Here is a 25,424-nt window from a genome sequence, read left to right on the forward strand (position 1 = left end):
GATGAATATATTTGTCCCCAAACTCCCCCAAACCCCAAACCGCCGGGCCCCCCAAGCTTACCCCGACACGCCACAGCTCTCCTAGAGATGGCCGTGACAAAGACAGACAGACAGCCTGTAAACGGGAAAAGGGATGTAGATGAGACTACAGCCCTCATAGGGTCCAGCAAGGTCAGGTATAATGACAGTACAGACACTCTGGACAATTCGTCAGGGTCAGCCATCGATAGCGATGAGGTGGAAAAGCCCTTGCCCAAGCTGCAGATCTTCCTACTCTGCTATGCGCGCGCTGTCGAACCCCTGGCCTTCTTCTCCATCTTCCCCTATGTCAGCCAGATGGTGCAGGACAACGGGAACGTACCAGACACGGATATCGGCTTCTACAGCGGACTCATCGAATCAATGTTCTCCCTAACACAGGCCATTGTCATGATATTATGGGGTCGAGCAGCCGACCGCATCGGCCGTAAGCCGGTCCTGGTTTTCTCCCTGTTCGGCGTGACCGCGGCGACAGGTCTCTTTGGCCTGGCAAAAAGCATACCACAGATGATCTTGTTCAGATGTATTGCTGGCGTCTTTGCTGGGACCATCGTCACTATCCGAACTATGGTGGCCGAGCATAGCACGCCCAGTACCCAGGCCCGGGCGTTCAGCTGGTTCGCCTTCAGTGGGAATCTGGGAATCTTCCTGGGACCTTTATTGGGCGGTGCCCTTTCTGACCCGGTGCGACATTACCCTGGCGCTTTTGGGGGTGGCGGCTTCTTCGAAAAATATCCCTACGCGCTCTCAAGCTTTGTGGTGGCGTTGGTGGGAGCCACCGCTGCCGTGTCTAGCGCCTTATTCGTTGATGAGACGTTGAAGAAGGAGCCGGTTGTGGTGGACCGTGATGGCGAGGAGGCGGCATGCGATGAGCCGACTCAGAGTGGTGACCTATCGACATGGCAGCTTCTCAAATCGCCAGGAGTTGGTATGGTCCTATATTCATACGCGCATATCATGATCCTCGCATTCTCTTACACAGCAATAATTCCCGTCTTTTGGTTCACTCCCGTACACCTCGGAGGGTATAACTTTACGACTCTACAAATTTCGTTGATGATGGGTCTAAATGGTGCCGCACAAGCTACATGGCTCATCCTGGTGTTCCCCCCATTGCAGAATAGGATAGGAACCAATGGAGTGATACGTCTCTGCGCTTTTATGTTTCCGTCATTCTACATATGCTGTCCTCTTGGCAATATACTTCTGCGGATGGGCACGGATGCGTCCGTCAAAGCCTTTTGGATTTTCTTGCCGATCGGGCTGGCGATCGGCTGCGGAGTCAGCATGAGCTACACAGCGATCCAGCTCGCCCTGAACGATGTTGCACCATCGCCGAGGGTATTGGGCACGCTGAATGCGCTGGCCCTGACTGGTTCCTGTGCGCTGAGGGCCTTCTGCCCTGCCCTCTTTACCAGCCTCTTCGCTCTTGGGGCAAGGACACAGCTGGCTGGGGGGCATGCCATCTGGGTACTCATGGTCATACTTGCTTCGGGCTTATCGGTTACAGCAAGATACCTGCCAGAGCCCAAGCCCGCTGTCAAGCGCCGAGACAGCCAAGCGAGGTGATGACCCGATTAGCTGAATGCACAGCACAACCAAGACTGATCCAGCTCTCCTTGAGAGGAGAGCCTCCCTGGATTATGCACAAAATTTGCAATTCTATTTGAAGATTTCATTGGTAAGTTTAACTGATGTACATGCATGGGCCTATGTCAGTAAGAAAAAGTGGACAGTATCATATTTGAGGTAACATATTGCTTATAACCGAGTACATTTTCAGTTTTGACCTTTCTCATATATATCAGAATTGGCCCAGACTTGTCATTTAGCCAATTTTCATTTTCATTTCTGCATATCATTCATCAATATGCCCAACTCTTCAGGATGTTCATGTTATATAGTTATTCCTCAGTTTCTAGGCTTATATGAGAAGCACAATGAACAAAAGTCTTTAGCTATACATCACAATTTCAGATTCTCACTGGTAGACTCGATCTATCCAGCATCATTACACCGGATAGCAAATTGTAAAGCTGGGTACAATTTGAATAACAGCCCAAACCCCAAACTAAATACCCAAAGGGCGAACAAGACGAACATAACCGAGACCATGGCCTTCTTCCACCCTATATTGATAGTTTGGAGAGGAGAGTGGTGATGATGTGATGCCTATGAGGCCAGCATCGTTCTTCTCCTGGCCGGTGGTGACTCCATACGTTGTGTTTATGTGCCTTTTCATACGGAGTTGCCATACAAAAGATACCTAATTCTACAATTTGCTATTCGGTGCAGCACACCTACCGAGTTTTGGTGGGCTTGCCAAAGTTTCCGTGAGTTTCAGATGGTTAAAATGATCTAGAAGGGTTTCAATGTCAATCCTCGATGCTGTTACCTTGACGAATTCGATAAGGGACCGGTCGGCAGATGGCACGACTTTCATTCCTCGAAAACCCATGCTAATTTATCTCAGCAAATCCCTCAACGCTGTTGTGCCATGTCTGGAACCTCGATAGTTCCTTGGCATCGAGGACCTTGAGAGGATAGGGCTTGGCAGTTACTCCCCATAAAGTTTACCAAAGCGATATATTTCCATCCAATTGCTTTTTTTTTCTCCAATGCCGATATGCTGCGTGAGCTATTCCTCATATTCACATGCATGGCATGGGTGGAATTTGCCATTCATCTCTCGCCGTGGATTAAGGTCAGATCAATAGGAAACTGACACTATCAGAACTAACATCCTATAGGGCATCTCCCACAATGTTGAAGCTTACAATCCTACTACATTTCGCTACCCAGTGCCATTGTCTACACACAATGAAGAACACACACGTCTAATGCAGAATCTGGAGCGATCCAGTGGGAAATGGAACTCTGCCCACCCTCGACATCGACTTTTAACTGCCCTGTATGGGTATACCTGCTACAAAGACAAAAGCCTAGCAGAGGTAGATCGATGGAGAAATCTTTATAAAAACGTTCCCAAGCGGCACCGAGCGGTATGGTATTTCTTTCTTTCGTACTTTTCTTTTCTCTTCTTCTTTTTGGGTGTTAAGTAGGTTTGGCTGACTGGCCTAGTTGCTCGAGTCAACAATCCACTACACACGGAAAATCAACACAATAGAACATCTGCGCGAGACAAATGACGAACTCGCCAGATCTATTGTTGATTACGGTCTTTCATTCTATAATATCAGTCAATCTGAGCTGGACGAATTCATCAAAGAAAGCGAAAGTCAGCAGCGGCCCGCTGATAGGACTAGCGTCTCCCAGGGAATGAAGCATTTTGTGCGTGACTGGGCAGATGAGGGTTATGAAGAGCGTCAACAATCCTTTGATTGTATTTTGAACTCGCTCGCCCAGACGCCACGAACGAAAGATAGACCGCTGCGAGTGCTGTTGCCTGGGTCGGGATTGGGAAGACTTGCGCATGAAGTCGACAAGCTTGGAGGTGAGTCCATAATTTCCTATCTGGGAGCCTTTCATTGGTTGATCAGAGGCGTTAGGCTTTGATGTCACTATGAATGAATGGTCAACATACATGAATCTGGCATACCGTTATGTATCCAGTCTCTCCGTCTCCAACGGTGTATCGTTTCACCCATATATCGACTGGTGGTCTCACCACGCGACGACCGAAGATCTCCAGCGCTCCGTTACGTTTCCAAACCAAGTTATCCATCCATCATCTGTCTTGCTCATGGAGGGAGATTTCACTACGGTATTCACAGAACACACAGGTCAATACGATATAATCGTGACCTTGTTTTTTATCGATACCGCGCGGAACCTAGTCTCATATCTTGAGACTATATACAGACTACTTCGTCCTGGTGGCCGTTGGGTGAACCTAGGTCCTTTATTGTATGGCACCGCGCCATTTGTGCAGTTATCACTAGACGAGATTGTGGCGTTAAGTGTTAGCATGGGGTTTGAGTTCCAGGAGACAGATCCCACAATTGGAAATATCACATTGCCGGACTTGCCAGTGCGAGGATTGGAGGTGGCCTATGGTCGAAATGGGCGGGGGTTGAATAAGAATGCATATCAGGCGCAGTATTGGGAGGCCGTTAAGCGCTAGAACAGGAACAAGTCTCATTTCGTATTTTGCTAGCTTCTATGAAAAATCAAAGTATCTGTTTATTACTAGAATTTCATCCGCATTCAACGGCTATGAGCCACCTGCGCCTTTTCTGGGCCAACATAATATCTTATGATGCCCACCGAGTCTAACTACACGAAGAATTGACTTCTCTCCTAGACGCAAAATTTACACAAAGAAGGAATCGTATCGCTCGGAGAATAAAGTATCAACGCTCTTGGCAAGTTGGGATCGGCAGGGACTATCCGGTCCAACCTAGACATTGGCCCAAGCTAACCAAGAAAGATCCAAGAAAAGGCACAGCTTTCATTAATAAAACACATTTACCCACATGGGACCATCCAGTCGGAGGCCAATGCATAAATTGCCCAATACGACAAAACACCATCCGCCAAGCTGGGAACCTTTGGGGCACCAAGACTTCCACTTTTCTTGGCCTCGCTAGTACTACTGTCTCAGCGGGCTAGCAGGTATAAATTCAGGTGCGGACCCTGTGCGACAGATCCCTGATTTCAGAACATTTCCCTTCGTTCTACAGAGCCCTGAACTCCCTCGCCAAAATGAGATTATCCATCTATTTCATTGCTATACTGACTTCGGTCTCATCCGGAGTCTTAGCCCAGGATCCAGGTCCATCTCCTACCGAGTCTATTGGTTGCGAGCCACACGGAGACCATTGGTTTGTTCTATCCCGTATGCTATGTCTATTACTCCACCTTTAGTAACACTTTATACAGGCATTGTGATGGTCCAGCCTCAACAGCTGTCTCGGTTACATCAACAGCAGACGAGGTCGAAGTGAGCACCACTGCGCATGTCACCCCCACGATGCCTAGTCCTACCGAGTCTGTTGGCTGCGAGCCACACGGAGACCATTGGTTCGTTCTATCCCGTATGATATATCTACTATTCAGCGTTTAGTAACACTTTTCCATATAGGCACTGTGACGGCCCAGCTTCAACAGCTGTCTCTGGTACATCAACAGCAGACGAGGTCGAAGTGAGCACCACTGCGCATGTCACCCCCACGATGCCTAGTCCTACCGAGTCTGTTGGCTGCGAGCCACACGGAGACCATTGGTTCGTTCTATCCCGTATGATATATCTACTATTCAGCGTTTAGTAACACTTTTCCATATAGGCACTGTGACGGCCCAGCCTCAACAGCTGTCTCTGGTACATCAACTACAAGCAAGGCTGAAGTGAGCACCACTGCGGGTGTCACTCCCACAATTCCCAGTCCTACCGAGTCTGTTGGCTGTGAGCCACATGGAGACCATTGGCACTGCGATGGACCGGCTGAGACGGCTGGTGCTTCTGCAAGTGCCTCCGCGAGTGCCTCCGCTGGTGCCTCTACAAGTTCTGGGGATGATGAAGGCGGTGCTGGAGCAATTGGGGTGCACGTTTTCCTGCTTGTTGGGTTGTCGCTTGTCGCTGCTAGTATGAATATTTGATTTTCGATCATATTGGAGATATGTGAGAGAGAGAGATTGTGTGTGTGTGTGTGTTGCTGTATCAAGACGACGGTCTCAAACTATATAGTGATACCACTCTTGACTGTGTCCCTATGAACACCTAGCCCTCAGTGCCCTTTCAGGTGACTCTAGCGGTTGTCTACGGAGTGGGGGGGCAAAATGCAGGACAGTTTGTTGAGGGATGAGATTGTCGGTTCAGTTGTGCTAGACTAGTATGGATTTTGAAATTTGACAGTAAGGTAGTAGAGATAATGAGGTACTAGAAGAGAGGAAACAAGAGAGTGACGCGGCTCTGGAAGAACTTTAGTGGCCAAGCATAATAGACCTGCTCATATGATGTGCAGTGGAAAAGAAAATGTAGCGTGCGCGAAACGAACGGCGACAAGAACAAGAACAAAAAAAGAGAAATGCTGGTCGGAATGGAACCTAGTAGCAGACGGCCCTACACTAACAGTATACCACTGCAGAGCAGTATACCGCTAGGATCCAATCTGTCCAACATTTCCTACGGGGGATCTTAACGGTGATTCTTATAGTATCTTGGATGTCTGGATCGGTGGAATTATATGTAGTCATATAGAATCTATATGGATATTGCTCCGTTACTTTGTTTCAACTCATCTCATCTCTGCCTTAGGTTACTACATACTATGAATATACATGTAGGTGTGTATGTCTTTTTGTAACGGATACACATCAACAAGATCTTAGCAAGTACCGGAGTGCACTACGGTCCATCAAGGAGAATTGGAAACCTATTGTGTCATCTATCAGCATTGACATCGTGACATGTGACCTTTTGGGAGGATATGGGCCAGTGTTCTTCCAGATTGATCCAGGTATTGTGTGGTCCAGGTGTTAGACTATTTGCACTCTATAGGGGACCTTAATCCTACAACATACGTCCATATGACACTAGCAGATTATCGATCACAACATGGATGATACACAACCAAATAGCAAATGTAAGAGTAACGCAATGCCATAACAGAATGACTCTAAAGTTAGTTACTGATGCTGTGGTTCAGTAGTGAACAAGATAAGAGCAAGTGAAAATTTCCAAGAAGTCCAATGATTTCTTTTATTTGCTACGTAGAATATTGAATACAGAACGAGTGTGGGAAGAGCCAGGATGGGTATGTATAGCCAAGTCGATGGGGATGCAGACAAGACGGAAAAGGAAATGTGGTGAATTTCTTCTCCAAAACAAGAAAAAGGACAGTTGGAGACGAGGAACGGAATGGACTTGACCTTGATGTTCCAGCCCTAGATCCTATCCTAATCCTGTGCAGAGAATCAAAAATTGAAAGTTGGTTTGGTTGGCTGGTAAAAAAAAACGAGAGCTTCGTGAGTAGTGGGTTACATTTAACAAACAAGACCAAGAATCCAGAACAGGAGAGGGAATAAATCCTGCATTGCACGCTGCAAGAGGGGGAGAGATAGAAAGATCCAAGTACAGTAGGGGCAGAAGAGGTAACAGCAACAGACTCTCTATTCCTGTCCAAACCCAAGCGTTTCCTCCACCGCGATAGACATTTTGTGCTCGAGGGCATCATGCGTCTTGTAAGGAGGAAGATCAAGACGGTTGAAGCTGGAAGAGCAAGGTTAGCTATGAGACACCAAATACAAGAACCAGAATTGGATACATACCAAGTATGCGACTTGGGCAGCGCGGAGGGATCACCAGACTTCTCAATGGTAAACCGTCTAGGACCATCAGATCCCTGCAGATCCTTAAATCCGTTGACAGGGATACGCGAGGTACCAGTGGTGAACTGGAGAAGACGAGACTTCTGTTCAGCATCCCAGGTGCGAACGATCTTCCAGAAGTTCTGGATGACCTCGTCCTGCTCCTGGTAGCCACGGTAGTCGGTGTGCTTCTTCCAATCTTCGACATCGATATCAGCGATACCACCGATGAGCAACTCGAGTTCGCGCTCGTCGAAGACGTTGACGAGATCGGGGGGATAAGCTCGTTGAAGCCGGACATGAAGGCATCGAACTGCTCCTCGACTCGCTTCATGATCTTCCATTCCGTAACCAACCTGCGATGTGGTTAGCGGGGCTTCATCAGGCCAGAGACGGAGGTACTCACTCAATGTACTGAGGTTTGTTCTCGTTGGTGACGGGAATATCCCGGCCACCGGGTATCAAATCAATAGTGCGACGCTCACCAAACTTCTCATCATCAACCGAGAATGTAAGTTCCACAATTCCGTCAATGTCATTATCCCTGCCATGGTGTTAATGTGATTCCCCAAAATGAGATTGCATGCATCAAACTTACAGTGTCCATGCCAAATTGCGGTGCAGATCCTCATCCACACCTTCCATATCTTGAAGACTGACCTTCTTCCGCAACATCATCTTGTAGAAGGCCCCAATGAAGAAGGAGTCCAGGAAACGACGGTGGAAGATAGCCAGACCAACCACTCGGCCGATGAACTTGAAGTAATTGAGATGCTCGGGGTTCACGCCCGAGTGGGGATTAATCTGCAAGGTATAATTATCGTGGGCAGAGTATTCGAAGAGACAGTAGAAAGGATTGAACATTTCGTGGGAGAGGAGGAAGAAGAATTCACTGAGAGGGTTAGCAAATTTTGATTAACACCGGAGAAAAGGATAGAACATACCGTGAAAGACCACCGTAATCGAGACCGTCTTCGCCATCAAACTTGATCATTAGGCGCTTCTTAAGATCGGATGCACTCTGGCGCATAATCTCGGCATAAGAATCCTCGAAGATGTTATTACGACGGACTTTAACATGGCACTGTCCGGACATAATGCGCAACGCGGGTTGGGACCGGAAGTAGATCAGCTTGCGGCGGAAGTCACGCTTATACTGGGGCACGCCCTGATCCAAGGAGGAGGGGAGTCGCGGATCATCCCATGTGGTCGTCTTGGTGTTGTGGTCAACGAAATATACTCGAGCAGTGTTGGTAAGACGCATCTCCCAGCCGCTGGGGAGAGGACCCAATTGGGATACGGGCTGCTGCTGAATGGTGGTATTGTTCGCGCCACCCGTGGTCTGTCCCTGACCATACATACGGATATACTGCTGGCGACGAGGATCGACCCATGTCGTCGTGCGCGTGTTGTGGTCCACGAAGTAGGGCCGTCCCTCCGGCGTCACCCGTCGTTCCCAGCCTGGTGGAAGCTCCCCTGTGCCTGCAGTGGTGGCTCCCGTTGCCATCATGGAGATCGCGGCGGCGTTAGACCCGGCGGGGGCTCCAGTTGCGAGAGAGGTTCCTGCGTTAGGCCCGGGAGGTGGTGTCGGTATCTGCTGGGCGTCTGGCAGGTTGGGTGAATTGGCGCCAGTTCGATCTTCGGGAAGCATTCGGCTCTGGTGGGCGCGACGTTCGAGCTGCATGTTGGCTTCGCGCTGCGAACGCTGGGTATGCTCGTTGTAGTTGGCCGCTGGTCGTGACCATGTCGTGGTACGCGTATTATGGTCCACATAATATGTCCGTCCCAAGTTGTCTTCGCGCCGTTCGTATCCGGCAGGGAGTCGACCTTGGCTGTCCTCAAAGGAGCTGAGATTGGCGCGGGAGGGAGCGCCGGGTCCAGGGGGGTTGGTTGGGGCGCCATTCAACGGGGGAGGAGCGCCGGCCGGTGGAGCGGTGGTCGGAGTGCGTTGGCTCAATGATGAACTTGATACTGCGGCAGGGGGTGTATCGAGAGTGCTCGGGCCAGCCTGTGTTGATGCTGCAACCTGGGGCACAAGGCCGCTGGAAGTCGATGTCTGTGCCTGTTGACGCTGGAGTCCATTCTGGTTCGGATGCGGGGTGGTGAGGTTTGACGATAAGTTGATGATCAATTTTCCGTGGACCACGAGGTTGTCATTCGATTTTTTCAGATCCCGAGTAAGCATTTCTGTGGGGGGCACATGGCCGTCAGCTCAGTCCACGTTTCTATGACTCGCGATCGGCGTTCTTCGGACGTACCATCACCACCCATCGACAAGTCAATGACATCGCCGATGCGAACATTGATGACTCCGAGGAAACCCTGGTCCTTCTTCTTGAATTTCTTCTGGTCGAAGATCTGGATCGCAAGAATGCTGTCCTCGTTGACTCTCCTGTAAAGATGGTTAACAAAGTTCGCCCTTTTTTTTCCCTCCCCTGACAGCGGGGGATCATATCACTTACAGGTCGAATGGCTCATTCCAATAGGGATTCAGGGTCTTCTTGATTACAGAAGTTGTATGTGTTTGCTCTCCTCCAACAGTAGCCACGGCGAATGGATCGGGGAATCCTAAAGATAGTCAGCTTCAACCCCGCAGCACTCGATTCAGATAACATACGAAAGACATCACGTTTGTACAAGCCGTCGGCCGCGATAACTATAGAGAGGTTAGTCTTATACGGATGCGGAACCCCGCAGAGTCCAAACTCGAGAGTAGTTCTTACTCGTGACCCGGAGATTTGGCTGACTGCAATTCATATGTCAGCGATGATCTGATCCAGATCGGATAGGAGGTCAACTTACGCTGGGAGATTTGACGCCATGATTTACAGCCGATCAATCACCAAAGAACAGCGCGGGCGCGCACATTCACGAGGAGGGAGAAAGACCAAACCGAGTTCGCCCAGATCAAAGCCTGGAAAGAGTGGATAGGTTGGTGATTTTTGGCAAAGTTGGTGGTTGGGGGAAGAGGAGAAAGAGAAAGGAAGGGTTAGGCGTTAGGTGCGCCCGGGGGTTTGTATGGCGCAGGTACTCGGACTACGTATTCACTATGTACGAGATACCCGGTCAGTACCTCCTGGGGCTGAGCACAAGATGTTACTTAATTTCATTCTTATTTTCTACCTAGGTATAATTTATTGTATCATAATTAATTACTTTTTTTTTTTTTTCAAGTTTCCTAGTCATACGTAATAGAGAGAAATACGGGTGTGGGCGGGTAGAGTGGCAATTTGATATGGGAAATATCACAACTATCACAGGTAATAGCACAATAAGAGGCCATTTTTAGGCAACCATATTCAGATATAGATCTCTATGCACTTTTGAATAACTCCATTGGTGTGAGATTATGTACTATAAAGGTATAATACATGCATAACCATGCTACATCAGCTATGTAACCACTACTCCGTACATTAAAATAGAAAAGCCAATAGCTAAATTCTTTTTAACTCTTATTTTTTTTTTTGCTGATTCTCTGACCGGAAATTATTGTACAGCAACAGATCCCACAACTCCAAAGTCACACCTAGAGAAAAGGAGATCAGTTCGGATGGTCCTGAAATCGGACACCAGACCCGGGATTCCCAGGAGCATCCTCAAAACACACTCAGTAGGGCGAGAAACCACGTCCCCGACCCCGGAAACTAGCACCACCACGATATCCACCACCACGAGGGAATCCACGACCACGGGGGAAGCCACCTCGGCCACGACCACGGCCACGGTGCATACCAGGCAGGTTGGTGCGCTTAGGAACAACCTGTTATTCGACATCAGCAAGTGTAGAGAGAATAGTATCAGCAATTATAAACCGACCTTCAAGTTGCGACCGCGGAAGACACTTTCATTCAATACCAGAGCCTGGGCAACCAGGCTGGGTTCCGCAAATTCAACGTAGGCATAACTGCAGCACGTTGTCAGCACATATTCACATATATATTCTCCTTTCATTCAGCTTCTCACCCTTTGGGCTGGCCAGAGAACTTGTCCAGCAAGATGGTAACCCGGTTGATGGAACCACAGCTCTGGAAATGAGCCTGGATCTCCTCCGGCGAAGCACCGTAGTCGACATTGCCGACGAAGATGCTACGCGCATCGATGTCTTCCTTATTCTCTTGCAAGCTCTCGGTTTGCTGGTCAAGGTCGGCTTGCATCTCGCGTAACTTAGCGGCCTCGGATTCCATCTCGGCCACTCGTCGCTTCATGGCCTCAATCTCTTCCTATAGGGGTCAATCATATTAGCGGGGAGTGCCTTGTATATGAAGGAAAGTACGCGACATGGGTATTAAAGAAATGACTCAAAGAATTCAAACAAAGAGTGGAATTGCTTTCAGTGCAACGGAACAACCCCGATCACACCTACCTCGTCATCTGCACCATCTTCCTGGGGTGGAATCTGCTCCCCCTTGATCTCCTCTGGGATCTCCTGGCCTTCAGCAGCCATCTTGTCGGTCAAAATAAAAGTGTCGGGGTTGGGGGTATTCGAAGGGTCGGTGAAAGCGCCGGGGATACCGATGAGGGGAGTCAGAGCTCTCCGAGGGTCGGTTTTATCTTTGCGCGTCAAATTTGGTAAATAGAAATGAAGAGATTGAGCTGCTTGAAGTTTGGAACTGCCCAGATGATTTGTACGAGTTAAGAAAACCCTCTGTTCAAGACCTCTAGGCGGCAGAGAATTGAAGTTCTGGAATTTGGCAATGAGAGGCTTTCTATTTTGGGAATAGCGCCATTTCCGCCTGCGATGAACTGGCGGTATACTGCCGGGCGGTGTATACAAGCCTCACGTGTGAACAGAGTGTTTCACTAAACACGAACTTTCATAGTGAAGCTCCGGAGATTAGGTACATTTTGTATAGGTGTGCCATACAAAAAGTACTAGTTCTGGAATCTAGATTCTTCACGGTCGAGGTAGGAGCATTGAATATAAGCATGCAACATATATACTGTCAGGTCTATTTTATTTCATCCATTCAACCTGGAAAGCAATATTGTTATAAAAGTAATAGATGATTGGTGTGTTTGTATACACTCTCAATTATTAGATACTGTAGCTCAGTCTTAGTATTAACTCGATCAAAGCACCTGGACAGACCCACATTATACGTTCCAAGTCTTATTTAGCAAAGGGATAAATTCAATTCTATTGCGTGAATCCTGTTTTGGGGGAAATAAAGGATACCAGAGGTAGCAATTCAGCCCGTAAGGATAGATAACAACATCATAGACGATGTTGAGGAAATGATTCGATTCAAGGTATCATGTATCAAATTGAAAAAGCATGGGATCTGCAACAAGGCGGAAGGAGAAGAACATATGATCAGGCGAACGTCATGGCAATTATTTACACGGAGGAAGGAAGGGCAATAGGCGTAAGGACAGCATCATGAAGCTGGGGGGTGGTTCTTGCGGAAGGAGACCTTCTCAACAGCCACATTTTCTACCCCATTGGCATCGGTCTTTAGCTGATAGACGTACAACACAAGGACATCACCTTGGATCTGTTCAGGGTCAGCATGTACTCTATTCTCCAACCCCGTCAGGGCAACTCACGTCCATCAGGCAGAAACTCGGTGTAGGCTCCTCGCCATCTGGCCAGAAGCCCGAGCTCATGGCACCCGTTGCGCTTCCCGGGTTGATAAAGAATCGACCCTCCATCTCAAATGCCTCGAAGCGGTGGGTGCCACCCCACAGTAAGACATCGACATCCATCTGGCGGGCCGCGATAAGCAGTGCGTCGGCGTCGGCGGGTGGCACGATGGTGTGGCCATGGGTGAAACCAATTCGTAGACTGCCATGGTTCACGATCTTGGAGAGAGGGAGGTTGGGAGAGTCGACATCGTAGTCACCCTTGACCATCTGCAGGTCCGGGGCTACCTCGCGGAGGAAATCATAGGTCTCGCGGTCAGTCAGGTTGCCCAGACAAAGGGTCTGGCCGATCTTTCCGGGAGTCAGGAGTTTGCGGAACTAGAATGGACGGATGGTGTCAGCGTGTTGGAAGGAAGTGTAGCGCAGAAGAAAGACGGACCTTGGCTGGAAGATCCTAGACAATGTGTTAGCGGAGATAGTGAAGCTGAGCTGAGGACAGCTTACAGGAGCTCGGTCAGGGATGAACAGGTCACCAATGACCAAGACCAAACGGGCGGTCATCCTGGAAGGTGCGTGTGGGGTAAATGGAGATCAATGGTCCCTCCACGATGATCGGAAATTGGAGCAAGCCAGAAAGAAACAACGCCTGTTGGCTTCAGCCTGATGGAGCTTCGCGGGGAAGAGCAACTAAGCAGTGCCCTAAGCCCTACTTTATATCTAAATGCGGCTAGCGCTTTCAATCCTATGAAGCCATCTTATTTCGCATTGACTCAGGCCGACGTCTCGAAAGCTTTTTGGGTTGCGTCCAATCAATGCCCACGAGGTTATACCCCATCGTTCTTCGAAGGTTTCCTAACTCTTTGCGGAGGTCACCGAGGATGGGGACATACTACATATTGGGGTTCGGCGGTTGCATGGAGTAGTAACTGCCGAACAGACATCGTGGGATCGAAATATTAATACATAAAATCGATGGGATGTTATATACCAGTTCAAAGGAGAGATTTCTACATCGATAGTATTTAGATACTTCTATATTCAACATACAGTCAAGAGTACAAGATAGACATACAATCTCAATTTCTAATAGAATGATATAAAACCTGAAGAATACCCCAGATAATGTCAAAATGTTAATATCCACAGCTCCATAGAACCATACGTACAGCTTACAAGCGTAGGACGTAGACTGTTGGGAGGTCGGTAGGATCCGCCCGGCCTTTCTTCCAACCCCCCAAAACAAATCCCCTTCGGAGAGACAGGTGACTTTATAAATACCTTCCATCTCACTCTCACATGCTCTCGGTCCCATCATCCGAGTCAACAAATCATCGAATCCCAATCGGTATCTTGGCCAATCCACTCGGCGGCGATCCCCGAAGTCCTCTTACCCTCGGGAAGTCCAATCTCCTTTCACGCGAAATACCCCGCGGCGCGCCGCAATCGGAAAACTGGCGTCCAAATCTACGGAGCGTTTGAGCCTGATTTCCAGACACCTGGACCAGCGCCTCCCATTACCTGATCTTAACACCCCCTTCTCGACCGAGAGAGATTCACTATTCTCTGACGACGTCGAATATAAACCCATTGATCGCTCTATTCCTCCTGCCCCTCTGCCAGAACAAACTCCCACTATGTCTGCTCAAGCCCCGCACAATACCCTCCTGATCCCAGGACCCATCGAATTCGATGATGCCGTCCTCCAGTCTATGTCCCACTATGCGTGAGTTGTCCAGGTCACAATACATACCACAATGAACAACCAACTAACTCCCTCAGTGAGAGTCACGTCGCTCCTGGCTTCGTCAAGGTCTTCGGTGAGACCCTGACTCTCGTCCGCAAGCTCTTCCAATCCACCAACCCCACCGCGCAGCCCTTCATCATCTCCGGAAGCGGCACACTGGGCTGGGATCTTGTCTCCGCCAACCTGATCGAGCGTGGCGAGAATGCTCTCGTTCTCAACACCGGCTACTTCGGCGACTCCTTCGGTCAGTGCCTCGAGACATACGGTGCCAATGTGACGCACCTCAAGGCGCCCATCGGCGATCGCTCCTCCCTCGAGGAAGTGGAGCAAGCCCTCAAGGAGAAGTCATACAAGCTCATCACCCTCACACACGTCGACACCTCAACCGGCGTGCTCTCGGACGTCAAGGGCGTGGCACAATTGGTTCGCCGCGTCAGCCCAGACACCCTCGTGATCGTCGACGGCGTGTGCAGCGTTGGCTCTGAGGAGATTGCCTTCGACGAGTGGGATCTCGATGCCGTGGTCACAGCTTCGCAGAAGGCCATCGGCTGCCCACCCGGCCTCAGCATCGTCATGACATCCGGCCGTGCCATCCAGGTCTCCCAGTCGCGCAAGACCCCTCCCGGCGCTTACTACGCCTCCATCGCCAACTGGCTTCCCATCATGAAGAACTACGAGAACAACAAGCCCTCTTACTTCGCTACCCCGCCCACTCAGCTCGTCCACGCCCTGCACACCACCCTCCAGCAGATCACCGCCGATGTCCCTGGCCGCTTCGCCATCCACACTGAGGTCTCGGATAAGGTCAAGGCTGCTGCTGCTGAGCTTGGTCTCAAGCAGCTCGCTTCTCGCCCTGAATGCCAGGCTCATGGTATGACTGCCCTATACCTGCCTGAGGGTCTGTCCCCGCCTGATGTCCTGCCCGGTCTGCTTAAGCGTGGTGTCATCTTTGCAGCTGGCCTGCACAAGGAGATTGCTTCCAAGTACATCCGTTTCGGCCACATGGGTGTCAGTGTCACTGATCCCAAGCGTGGTGATGTTGACAATGCCCTGGCGGCGCTCAAGGAGGCTCTGGCTGAGGCCAAGCAGGCCAAGGGTCTGTAAGGGCCGTACTAAGCAGGCCCGATGTAAATAGGATCACTTGGACTTACTCAGAGTAAGCCTTGGAGATTATCTTTTGGTAAAACTACAGCAATGAATTATTGATTATAGACAATGTTTGTTATATTTAGTTGTAAACATGCCTTAATTTGTAGGATAACATCATGACTTTGTGGGTTGATAATAGTATCAACTAAATCACAAGAGCAATAATCTTCCTATTCGCTTTCCCTTTCCTCTCCAATAGCATTCAATCCTAGTCAATCCCACTTGCTTCTACGCAGGATTGCCTACTACCCTGAAACAGACTAACCTGCAGGTACCCGCCGATCCTCCACATTCTGGAATCCTCCCTATTGGCGCGTCTATCTAGACCCAAGACCCTAGCCGAAGAACGCATTGGACTGTAGACATGCAGTCAAGAATGTAATATTGGGTCGGGAATTACTCTGTTCAGCTTCTTCTTTCCCCCTACCAGCTCCTAGTTGTTGGAAGTATGTCAAGACCCCTTTGCCACACCCCTATATAGCAAAGCATTGACCAACCGTCCCGAGATCTCTTGCATAGACGTGGCTAATCTTTAATGTTTCGATTGCAGCACTATGGTACACAGATAGACATAATCAGGAAGACTTTCTACATCAATAATCGATCTGAGATCTGAATTTCTACATGAGATCTCCTCGTGTGCTTTTCAAGGAGTTTTGCCATATGAAGACAGTAGGAGTGGAATGTCTTGTCTTTGATAGAAATGCAGCAGGGGACTTTTTTTGCTTATATCTATATGCTCACCTATCCCATAGATATCTGTTCGCTTCTATTACGCCCGTTCACATTTAAAATCTCCTCAAAATGCATTACTTGAAATCCGTCCTCCCATTTATCCTAGTAGCCACGACTCTGGCCTCTGCGGACACAACTACATCAGCAGATAGTAAGATGAGTACTACATGTGCCTCAGAAGAGTAGGTCGAGTCAATCCACGTATCCACGTCCGATGGTGATATTCATTTCAAGCTGAGCCCAACTAACTCAACCCAACAGCGTCCTACAGCAATGTATCCAATCAATGCAATCTCACCTGGAGAACTGTGCACCGGACGACTGGAACTGCCAGTGTACTAGTAGCAAGGATATGGTGTAGTAAGTCCCATCTAATACCAAGTCAATTCCCAAACCTTACCCTATACACCTCTACACACCCAAGAAGAAAGTGACACTAATACCACCTCAGCTGCTATAACAACTGCCCAGATGGCTCGTCTAAAAAGGATGCCGAGTCTATCCGCCAACAATACTGCGCTAATGCCAAAGCATACGCGCCGACATCAACAGCCGCATTAGCTATAAGCTCTAGCTTGAGCTCTTCATCGACCGTCTCAACTACTACTAGAGCTGCAACTATGAGTACTGATATTGATGACGGAACGGATATCTCCGACTCTGAGGCCGAGAATGATTCCGAGGAACATCCGACAAAGTTGTATAGTGGGTTGGAGGCTAACGCCATCCTCCGTCCGGAACAGGGAACTGCTTCTGGTTTAAGGATACGGGGTTGGTTGGGTTTGGGGCTTGCACTAGGGGCTCTTTTGAGTTCTGGTGTCTTTTGATATTACTGTATGTATAACCGTATACCATATAAAGATTGCCCTAGGAAGTGACTTTTTTAAGTAGCATTATCCATTGACCAATGACTAGAGAGTACGGCTATCACTTCATTCTCCCAGTATTACTCTAATCAAGTCTTATTATCTCACCTCTGCACATAGTGTACTCTATTGTTTGCTTTGATAGTATTTTCCGCTAACGCAAGAACCAGGAAATAGAAGAAATAAGAAACCCTTGCCCCGGACCGGGTAATCGTAAAAGAACAAAATCTTGCCCGTGTCCCGCGACGCGCGCTATGCATCATGCTCACTAATTCGAACAACTTCAGTTCCATTTTTTGTATCTCCGACGGGCTGTCCTGCAATCCAGCACATAGGGTAACCCAGTCATCCAAGTTAATTTGCACACCTTCATTCAAGTCCATAATCGGTGACGATCGAACTTGGAGAGCCTCGGGGTTCTGTTTGTCGTGCCAGATCTGAAGGATGCGGGTTTGGTAATTTGACGCAGAAACGATGATGATAGGAATGTATTGGTGGTCATTGTAATCGGCGCTTGGCGATCAAGCCATAGGCACTAGATACCTCACCGGTGTTGAGGCGATCAAGATGATAGGGCTGCGAATCAACTAGGAAGGCGGTTATATGGGGCTGAGATGTATCCTTCGCGGCCATCCAGGTTGTAAGCTTCCATTGCCATTGGGGCGCATATACGGAGCCGATCTCATTGCTATATAGTAAAGATGGTTAAAAATAGAGATATAGATAGTATAAGAACTCAGCGATTTACTCCTCATCGGCTGTTTGTTTACCATTGACAAGAATATGACATCGTGGATGTCAAACCTATCCCAAGGCTGTTCACGGACCAGATATAATTTCATTTCTTCATGGGAAAATGGCTTCATAAAGCATGGGTCATATTCTTTTGCATCCTTGAAAGGAAACGAGAACAATTGAGGCGCAGAGTGAGGCGGTGAATTGGCTATACAAGGTGTTCATTGGAAAGAGAAACGGGAAGGGGAGCTGGCCAGTAGAACATATTGGGTTTTGTTGTTGCTTTTAGATCCAGCTACACAATATATTTTTGTCAAAGCCGAAAAGATTGGGAGCAAGCTGGATTCCTATCAGAATATACTAAAAAGTAGATCTAAAGATTGGGGGAGTTGATCGTGTGGGTCACGGGCCGAGGTGAGACACGTGGACCAAGGTAGTATAGGACTTTTGTATTCTCATCAAAGGTTGCTACCTATTCACATCCCTGATTAGTCATGCTCTTCGCAGTCAGCCCTGGAGAACACTGAGACTCAGAGACAGTGGGGCCCGGAAGACTCGGGTACGATGGCCCTGAAGAGCCTATACCCTGGACCTTTATTGGGTCGCACTTGCTCAGGCAAAGATTGTGAAAACTGCAGTTGCGCGGGTTAGCTCCGCGACCGTGCCGGGAGCAGCTTGGGGTAAGACTTGGTACGCGACGTGATAGGAGCCTCTAAACCCCCTGTATACGGAGTACTAAATATATTAACTAGTAAACGAAGTCAAAACACAGGGGTATTTGGCCCCGTTTCAGTGGTCCCGCTTAGACATCTGCTGACTTGATGCTTTGCCTCGTTTCTAGGCTGACATTTCCTTCTCCAGGTTCCAAGAAAAATCTTGTCTTTAACAACACCGGCCAAGATTTGAATCCCTTGGCTACTCTCGGCACCCTTATCTTGAGGACAATGAGGTTCCTCGGTGCGGGGCATATTGCCATAGTGGCCTTGCACATTCTACCATTTACCAGCCATGTCTACGCGCTGAACCTGGACATTAACAATGAGGGTAAGAGATTCAATTATGGGGATATATATATATATATATATATATTCTCCTCTCTAAAAGGCTGAATTGCTTACATTGTCTTTTCAATGAGTAGAATCGATCAAAGATGCCGGGAGCACTGCCGCCTACAACATGATGACATGGTATAAAGAAAATGGAACAGACAACCCGGGTTTCATCTCAAGATCCTGGTGGACAGGAGCTGCTTTATTTCTGGCATGTCTCAATTATTGGCATGCGACAAACGACACAACCTATAACGAGGAGGTCAGCATCGGGATGCAACATCAGGGAGGCGCGGGTGGAGACTACATACCTTCATGGGCGATAGGCGTAGTACGTATCCATTTCAAGATCTGTAGTTCTCCATTTCTGACCGTTCTATAGGGGAATGACGATCAAATGTTCTGGGGCCTCGCGGCGATCACCGCAGCAGAATATAATTTCCCCAATCGTCCAACTGGTGACACCTGGCTCACTCTTGCCCAGGGCGTTTTCAATAGCCAGATATCGCCAGATGGGAGAGGATGGGATACGACTGTCTGCGGAGGGGGTCTTCGCTGGCAAAAGGAAAATTGGCAAAGTGGTTATACCATGAAGAACGCCGTGTCAAATGGTGGCTTTTTCATGCTTGCGGCACGTATTGCTTGGTTTACCCAAAAGGAGAAGTATGCTACATGGGCCGAGAAAGTCTGGGACTGGTCTACCTCAGTAAATTTGGTCAACGATAAAACCTGGGCAGTGGCAGATAGTGTCAGCAAAGGCACTGGAGGCCCCAATGGCTGCAGTCTTCCTGACCATACCCGGTGGACCTACAACTACGGTACCTATCTGTCTGGTGCTGCTTATATGTATGCCTATGTAAGTATTGTTCTTTTATCTCCCCTTCAAAGACTCAGCACACCACACCCTGTTTTGACATGCTAATAACAAACCTCATAGACGAACGATACTAAATGGTTGAATATCACAAACAACCTAATGGACTCATTGTTTACTACATTTTTCCTACCTGAACACGGGGGTGTGATCACAGACTGGCGGTGTGAAGCCGTGGGCCAATGCTATAAAGACGCGAATGGCCCACTTTTCAAAGGCCTTACAGTGTCGTGGCTTGCAGATATTGCATTGATCATCCCTTCTCTTGCAGAGAAGATCATACCAAGACTCGAAGTTTCTGCCGAGGGTGCTGCAAATTCATGCACTGGCGACGGAAAAAACCTCTGTGGTAACCGCTGGTACGGGGGGTATGATGGACAAAATCAAATGGAAAATGCAATCAGTGGTAGTCAGATGATGAGTGCTGTTATGGTGAAATTCCTCGGCACATCTTCGAAACCAGTCTCGACGGTAACAGGAGGAAACGGTACAAGCGACCCGAGTGCTGGTACTAGGGAAAGTGAAGGACCTGCACCGTTGGCCCCTATCACAACGGCAGATAAAGCAGGAGCTGGAATCCTGGCAGTGGTTTTCGTGGCTAGTACGATAGGTGGGATGGTCTTTATGTTTTTCGGTTCCTAAGCCCTCCTAGAATGAGTCTAAAATGACAAACATACGTAATTCTAACGTTGTCTATCTTATTATTTCTCTCTACCTTTGCAATCTTTATTCTAAGTCTTCCTCTACATCCATTTCAATACACCTAGGTATCAACTTCGCTTTGATGGCATCAGATAAGCAAGAGTGCAATCAGCCCGTCCATGGGCCTCTCTATAACTAGGGCCCATTTCCCGCTTATATAAGGCCCGTGGGCAATGCCCACCCGCCCGTCCATGGGCGATGTCGCAGTCTAATATATAATACTAGTATATTCTCTTCCTTATAATATTAACCACTAATTCTACACTATTTTAGGCTGATTTTACTCTAAATCTACATTTATATAGTACTTAAAGGTTTAAATCTATTTTTTAAACGTGAGTTAATACGAATCTTAGTAGTGAGTGACTATAACTACCTCCTAATACTTGTTACGGAACTAGCCTAGTTGTGCAACTTAGACGGGTTTTAAGAACAAGAAGGTTTCGTTGAGGAGAGGAGTTCTCCTGAGCTAACAAATGTGTACATATTCCGTCGAAGGCGGTAACGTTTAGCAGATTCCGCGTAGTATAAGCAAGCATCTTCCATAGGGCTTCGTACGAAGTACGACGGCCCTATAACAATACCCCCCTCCCCTAGGACAATGACTGTTTGCTTCAATAGACGCTAGATTAGGAATCAATAGGAGAAGCAAACAAAATCGTGGCCTATGATTAGCCGAATAGGGCAAACGTGTTCGACGACGTCGTTGCTTTATAGTATATAGGCTGTAGTTAGAAGGCATAAATAGGTCCTCAATTCCCTTCTTCTTCTTCTTTTTTTTATTTTTTATTCGCAGTCTCCAAACCTCCTGTCAACCATGGAGTCGTCTAACTTTAATCTTCTATCGTACGACCCGCGTTAAGTCGAACCCTCCTCCCGGCGTATGCTCCTACCCCTGACTCGCATTGAGCACGGAGGGAAGTAGTATATTAAGGTCCGTCTGACTGCTGCGGGAAACGAAGCCCTTCGAATGCTGTGCTTCACTCTAGTGTAGCGGGAAGTGTGGAGCTGGCCCTCTCCCTCCGCCCTCTATTATAGAGGAGCTTATTAACTAGACCGTACGAGGCTTAGCACTTTTCATAGACGCAATCAACACATAATATCGAGGTTTCTAGACTCAGTTAGCACTAGCACGAAGCGTAGTAGCTAGCCTTATTAAGGGACCCATCGATCTTTCTAAACGGTGCGGTCTTCTATAGCCACACGTCTAACGCTATTGTGTCCTTGAGTGCGTCCGCTGGCTCTGTGGTTAGTCTCGTATAGCCTCTCCACTTAACCTTATAGCTCGTACGAGCGTTGTTCCTCAATGTTACGGAACTAGCCTAGTTGTGCAACTTAGACGGGTTTTAAGAACAAGAAGGTTTCGTTGAGGAGAGGAGTTCTCCTGAGCTAACAAATGTGTACATATTCCGTCGAAGGCGGTAACGTTTGGCAGATTCCGCGCAGCATAAGCAAGCATCTTCCATAGGGCTTCGTACGAAGTACGACGGCCCCATAACAATACCCCCCCTCCCCTAGGACAATGACTGTTTGCTTCAATAGACGCCAGATTAGGAATCAATGGGAGAAGCAAACAAAATCGTGGCCTATGATTGGCCGAATAGGGCAAACGTGTTCGACGACGTCGTTGCTTTGTAGCATGTGGGCTGTAGTTGGAAGGCATAAATAGGTCCTCAATTCCCTTCTTCTTCTTCTTTTTTTTTATTTTTTATTCGCAGTCTCCAAACCTCCTGTCAACCATGGAGTCGTCTAACTTCAATCTTCTGTCGTACGACCCGCGTCAAGTCGAACCCTCCTCCCGGCGTATGCTCCTGCCCCTGACTCGCATTGAGCACGGAGGGAAGCAGTATGTCAAGGTCCGTCTGACTGCTGCGGGAAACGAAGCCCTTCGAATGCTGTGCTTCACTCCAGTGCAGCGGGAAGTGTGGAGCTGGCCCTCTCCCTCCGCCCTCTGTTGTAGAGGAGCTCATTGACTAGACCGTACGAGGCTTAGCACTTTTCATAGACGCAATCAACACACAATATCGAGGTTTCTAGACTCAGTTAGCACTAGCACGAAGCGTAGTAGCTAGCCTTATCAAGGGACCCATCGATCTTTCTAAACGGTGCGGTCTTCTGTAGCCACACGTCTAACGCTATTGTGTCCTTGAGTGCGTCCGCTGGCTCTGTGGTTGGTCTCGTGTAGCCTCTCCACTTAACCTTGTAGCTCGTACGAGCGTTGTTCCTCCTGCGTGTTTGTGTCTCATCTATAATTTCTTCGATCTCCCACTCTTCTTGGTCGTCGACTATGATTGCTGGTGGTTGCGGTTCGTGTGCCAGTTGGGACGGAAGGGGGTCTTGTGTCGCGAGTCGTACGAGGTTAACATGGAATACTGGGTGAATGCCGGGTGGCGTATCCAGTCGTACTGCGTGGGAACCAATAACTTCCTGAACCCTATATTTTGCGTTCTTCCAGTCGAGCTTCTTGCAGGGTCGTTCGGTCTGTATATTTTTCAGGTTTAACCAAACAGCGTCTCCGACTTGGAAGGTAGGCGCCGGTTGTCGGTGCCGGTTAGCGTTTGCTTCCATCTGTTGGTTGGCGTAGGCTATCGATGCACGTGCCCAGTCCATAGCTCCAGCTAGCTTTCGTACGATCGTTTCTGCTTTTTGGATTGGGCTTGGTTCTGGCGTGGTAATGGTGCTGTTTATACGCGGTTCCTCGATTGGTGGGTCAAATGGAGAGAGGTTATAACCGTGGGTTAGGAAGAAAGGGCTTACGCCGGTTGCTGCGGAGACTCGTCCATTTAACGCAAGTTCGGCCATTGGGAGTAGGCGTTTCCAGTCGTTCTGTTCAAATCGTACGAAGAGGCGTAGGTACACTTCTAACGTGCTATTGTGTCGTTCGGTCTGTCCATCGGTCTCGGGGTGGTAGGCCGTCGACAGCCGTCGTATAACCTTACATAGCTGGCAGATCCGTTCCCATAGGAGGCTTGTGAATTGGGTTCCTCGGTCCGAGACGATCGAGTTTGGGAATCCGTGTTGTCGTACGAGGCTGTCAATGATTGCCCATGCGGAGTCTTCGGCCGAAATTGACTTCATCGGCCTTAGGATCACTCCCTTTGTCAGCCGATCTGTGATTACCAAGATGTTCGTACGGCTGTCGCTTGGTGGTAAATCGGTGATGAAGTCGAGGGCCACGTCTCGCCATGGTTGTTCTGGCACCGGGAGCGGCTTTAGGAGGCCTCGCTTCAGCTCTCGCCATGGTTTCGCCCCGTTACATAGGTCACAGTTCCGTACGAATCTCCGGATGTCGATCGACATATTCGGCCAGAAGTACTCGCGGCTAACCACTGTATAGGTCTCCTCCCTCCCTGGGTGTCCGGTGAGTCGAGAGTCGTGTGCGGTCTGAATGATTTTCGTACGAAGGGGCTCAGAGTTAGGGACCCATAACCTTCCGCGGAAGCGAAGTTTCTGGGCTTGGTCGATTGTGCATTCGGAAGTTGAGACTTTTAGCTTTAGTTCTGGTGGGAACTTCCGTAGGCCCTGTTGTAGTGTCCGTATAGCGCCCTGGTACTCGTCATCCCCATCTCTCGCTAGCTCCCAGTCTTGTTCGTCAGGGGTTTGCTGTGCGGTCGTGGCATGGATATTCACAGTAGCCTTATCGTCTCCTATCTGCGTTAGGAGACACTTCGTACGATCTGCGATTCTTGGGTCTTCCTCGGTTGGGTTGTCTTGGTCTCGTCGTGATAGGGCGTCCGCTCGGGCGTTGTCTGTACCGGGGCGATATTGGAAGTCGAAGTTGAACCTACTTAAGAAGAGTGACCACCGCATATGCCGTTCAGTGAGCTTCCTTGGTTTGAAGAAGTATTCTAGGTTCTTATGGTCGGTGATAACGAGGAATTTCCCTTGGACTGAACGTAGTTCTGCGTCCCATGCTTCTAGGCATCGTACGACAGCGAGCAGCTCCTTATCGTAGATCTCATAGTTACACTCGGCGGGAGCGTTTTTCTTGGAGAAGTAGGCGCATGGTCGTAGCACACCCTTATCATCGTACTGTGAGAGGACTCCTCCAACCGTGTATCCTGACGAGTCGGACTCTACCACTGTCGTACGAGATGGGTCAAAGGCTGCTAGTATCGGCTCTGTTGTGAAGAGTCGTTTTAGCTCCTGGAAGCTCTTCTCGCATATAGTAGACCAGACAAAGGGGACGTTGTTTTGCGTGAGTTGGGTAAGAGGTCGTACGACTTCTGAATAGTTTGGGATGAATTGTCGGTAGAAGTTGGCAAAGCCGAGGAATCCCCTCACGCCTCGGACTGTGGTTGGTGTTTCCCAGTCGAGTATCGCTTGCACTTTTTCAGCGTCCATCTTAACCCCTTCTCCTGCTCGTACGATAAAGCCAAGGTACTTGGTTTCGGTGCATTCGAATTCGCACTTCCCAATATCCAAGTGTAGGCCAGCTTCCTGTAGCTTCTGGAGGACCTTCTTTACGTGTTTTCGATGATCTTCGATGTTCCCTTCCGAATAGATCAATACATCGTCGAGGTAGGCGGAGCAGAAATCGTCTAGGTATTCTCGTAGGGACCAGTTGATATATTTCTGGAATGAGCTCGGCGCGTTGGCCAGGCCAAAGGGGGTAACAAGCCATTCGTAAAGTCCGTACCTCGTACGAAACGCGGTTTTCCATTCTTCTCCTTCGG

The 25,424-nt window shown here is 48.8% G+C and overlaps 9 protein-coding genes across 9 annotated transcripts; 6 read left to right on the forward strand and 3 right to left on the reverse strand.

The window, feature by feature from the left end:
• Window positions 1–87: 87 nt before the first annotated feature.
• On the forward strand, window positions 88–1,608 carry N7517_009165 (MFS transporter; the record flags this gene model as incomplete). The annotated part of the gene is made up of 1 exon (XM_056726888.1): window positions 88–1,608. One exon carries the CDS (start codon window positions 88–90, stop codon window positions 1,606–1,608), a length of 1,521 nt encoding a protein of 506 aa, XP_056575460.1.
• A 979-nt stretch (window positions 1,609–2,587) lies between these two features.
• N7517_009166 (uncharacterized protein) lies at window positions 2,588–4,123 on the forward strand (the record flags this gene model as incomplete). Its single annotated transcript, XM_056726889.1, has 4 exons — window positions 2,588–2,743; window positions 2,790–3,041; window positions 3,121–3,493; window positions 3,540–4,123. Coding segments are annotated over 4 exons (1,365 nt in total), but the record flags the coding sequence as incomplete, so codon positions are not given.
• Window positions 4,124–4,704: 581 nt separating this feature from the next.
• Window positions 4,705–5,598, forward strand: N7517_009167 (uncharacterized protein; the record flags this gene model as incomplete). The annotated part of the gene is made up of 4 exons (XM_056726890.1): window positions 4,705–4,823; window positions 4,882–5,022; window positions 5,084–5,224; window positions 5,286–5,598. 4 exons carry the CDS (start codon window positions 4,705–4,707, stop codon window positions 5,596–5,598), a joined length of 714 nt encoding a protein of 237 aa, XP_056575462.1.
• Window positions 5,599–7,110: 1,512 nt separating this feature from the next.
• Window positions 7,111–10,130, reverse strand: N7517_009168 (NEDD4 family E3 ubiquitin-protein ligase; the record flags this gene model as incomplete). The annotated part of the gene is made up of 11 exons (XM_056726891.1): window positions 7,111–7,210; window positions 7,270–7,507; window positions 7,546–7,664; window positions 7,715–7,852; window positions 7,907–8,200; window positions 8,253–9,495; window positions 9,567–9,700; window positions 9,771–9,876; window positions 9,926–9,964; window positions 10,032–10,054; window positions 10,111–10,130. The coding sequence occupies 11 exons, from the start codon at window positions 10,128–10,130 to the stop codon at window positions 7,111–7,113; spliced, it is 2,454 nt and encodes an 817-aa protein (XP_056575463.1).
• A 788-nt stretch (window positions 10,131–10,918) lies between these two features.
• On the reverse strand, window positions 10,919–11,755 carry N7517_009169 (polyadenylate-binding protein; the record flags this gene model as incomplete). Its single annotated transcript, XM_056726892.1, has 4 exons — window positions 10,919–11,071; window positions 11,128–11,215; window positions 11,275–11,531; window positions 11,675–11,755. The coding sequence occupies 4 exons, from the start codon at window positions 11,753–11,755 to the stop codon at window positions 10,919–10,921; spliced, it is 579 nt and encodes a 192-aa protein (XP_056575464.1).
• A 934-nt stretch (window positions 11,756–12,689) lies between these two features.
• On the reverse strand, window positions 12,690–13,578 carry N7517_009170 (vacuolar protein sorting-associated protein 29; the record flags this gene model as incomplete). The annotated part of the gene is made up of 4 exons (XM_056726893.1): window positions 13,399–13,578; window positions 13,334–13,348; window positions 12,859–13,272; window positions 12,690–12,806 (listed from the first exon to the last, which is right to left on the reverse strand). The coding sequence occupies exons 1-4, from the start codon at window positions 13,453–13,455 to the stop codon at window positions 12,690–12,692; spliced, it is 603 nt and encodes a 200-aa protein (XP_056575465.1). The 5' UTR covers window positions 13,456–13,578.
• Window positions 13,579–14,528: 950 nt separating this feature from the next.
• On the forward strand, window positions 14,529–15,742 carry N7517_009171 (alanine--glyoxylate transaminase; the record flags this gene model as incomplete). The annotated part of the gene is made up of 2 exons (XM_056726894.1): window positions 14,529–14,617; window positions 14,674–15,742. The coding sequence occupies 2 exons, from the start codon at window positions 14,529–14,531 to the stop codon at window positions 15,740–15,742; spliced, it is 1,158 nt and encodes a 385-aa protein (XP_056575466.1).
• Window positions 15,743–16,591: 849 nt separating this feature from the next.
• Window positions 16,592–17,349, forward strand: N7517_009172 (GPI anchored serine-threonine rich protein; the record flags this gene model as incomplete). Its single annotated transcript, XM_056726895.1, has 3 exons — window positions 16,592–16,704; window positions 16,784–16,882; window positions 16,974–17,349. The coding sequence occupies 3 exons, from the start codon at window positions 16,592–16,594 to the stop codon at window positions 17,347–17,349; spliced, it is 588 nt and encodes a 195-aa protein (XP_056575467.1).
• Window positions 17,350–19,067: 1,718 nt separating this feature from the next.
• On the forward strand, window positions 19,068–20,688 carry N7517_009173 (glycoside hydrolase family 76 protein; the record flags this gene model as incomplete). The annotated part of the gene is made up of 4 exons (XM_056726896.1): window positions 19,068–19,167; window positions 19,262–19,503; window positions 19,555–20,028; window positions 20,110–20,688. The coding sequence occupies 4 exons, from the start codon at window positions 19,068–19,070 to the stop codon at window positions 20,686–20,688; spliced, it is 1,395 nt and encodes a 464-aa protein (XP_056575468.1).
• Between the last annotated feature and the right edge of the window lie 4,736 nt (window positions 20,689–25,424).

This window comes from Penicillium concentricum (genome assembly GCF_028827145.1).
Source record: "Penicillium concentricum strain IBT 3081 chromosome Unknown utg000004l_segment0_segment0, whole genome shotgun sequence".
NCBI lineage: Eukaryota > Fungi > Ascomycota > Eurotiomycetes > Eurotiales > Aspergillaceae > Penicillium > Penicillium concentricum.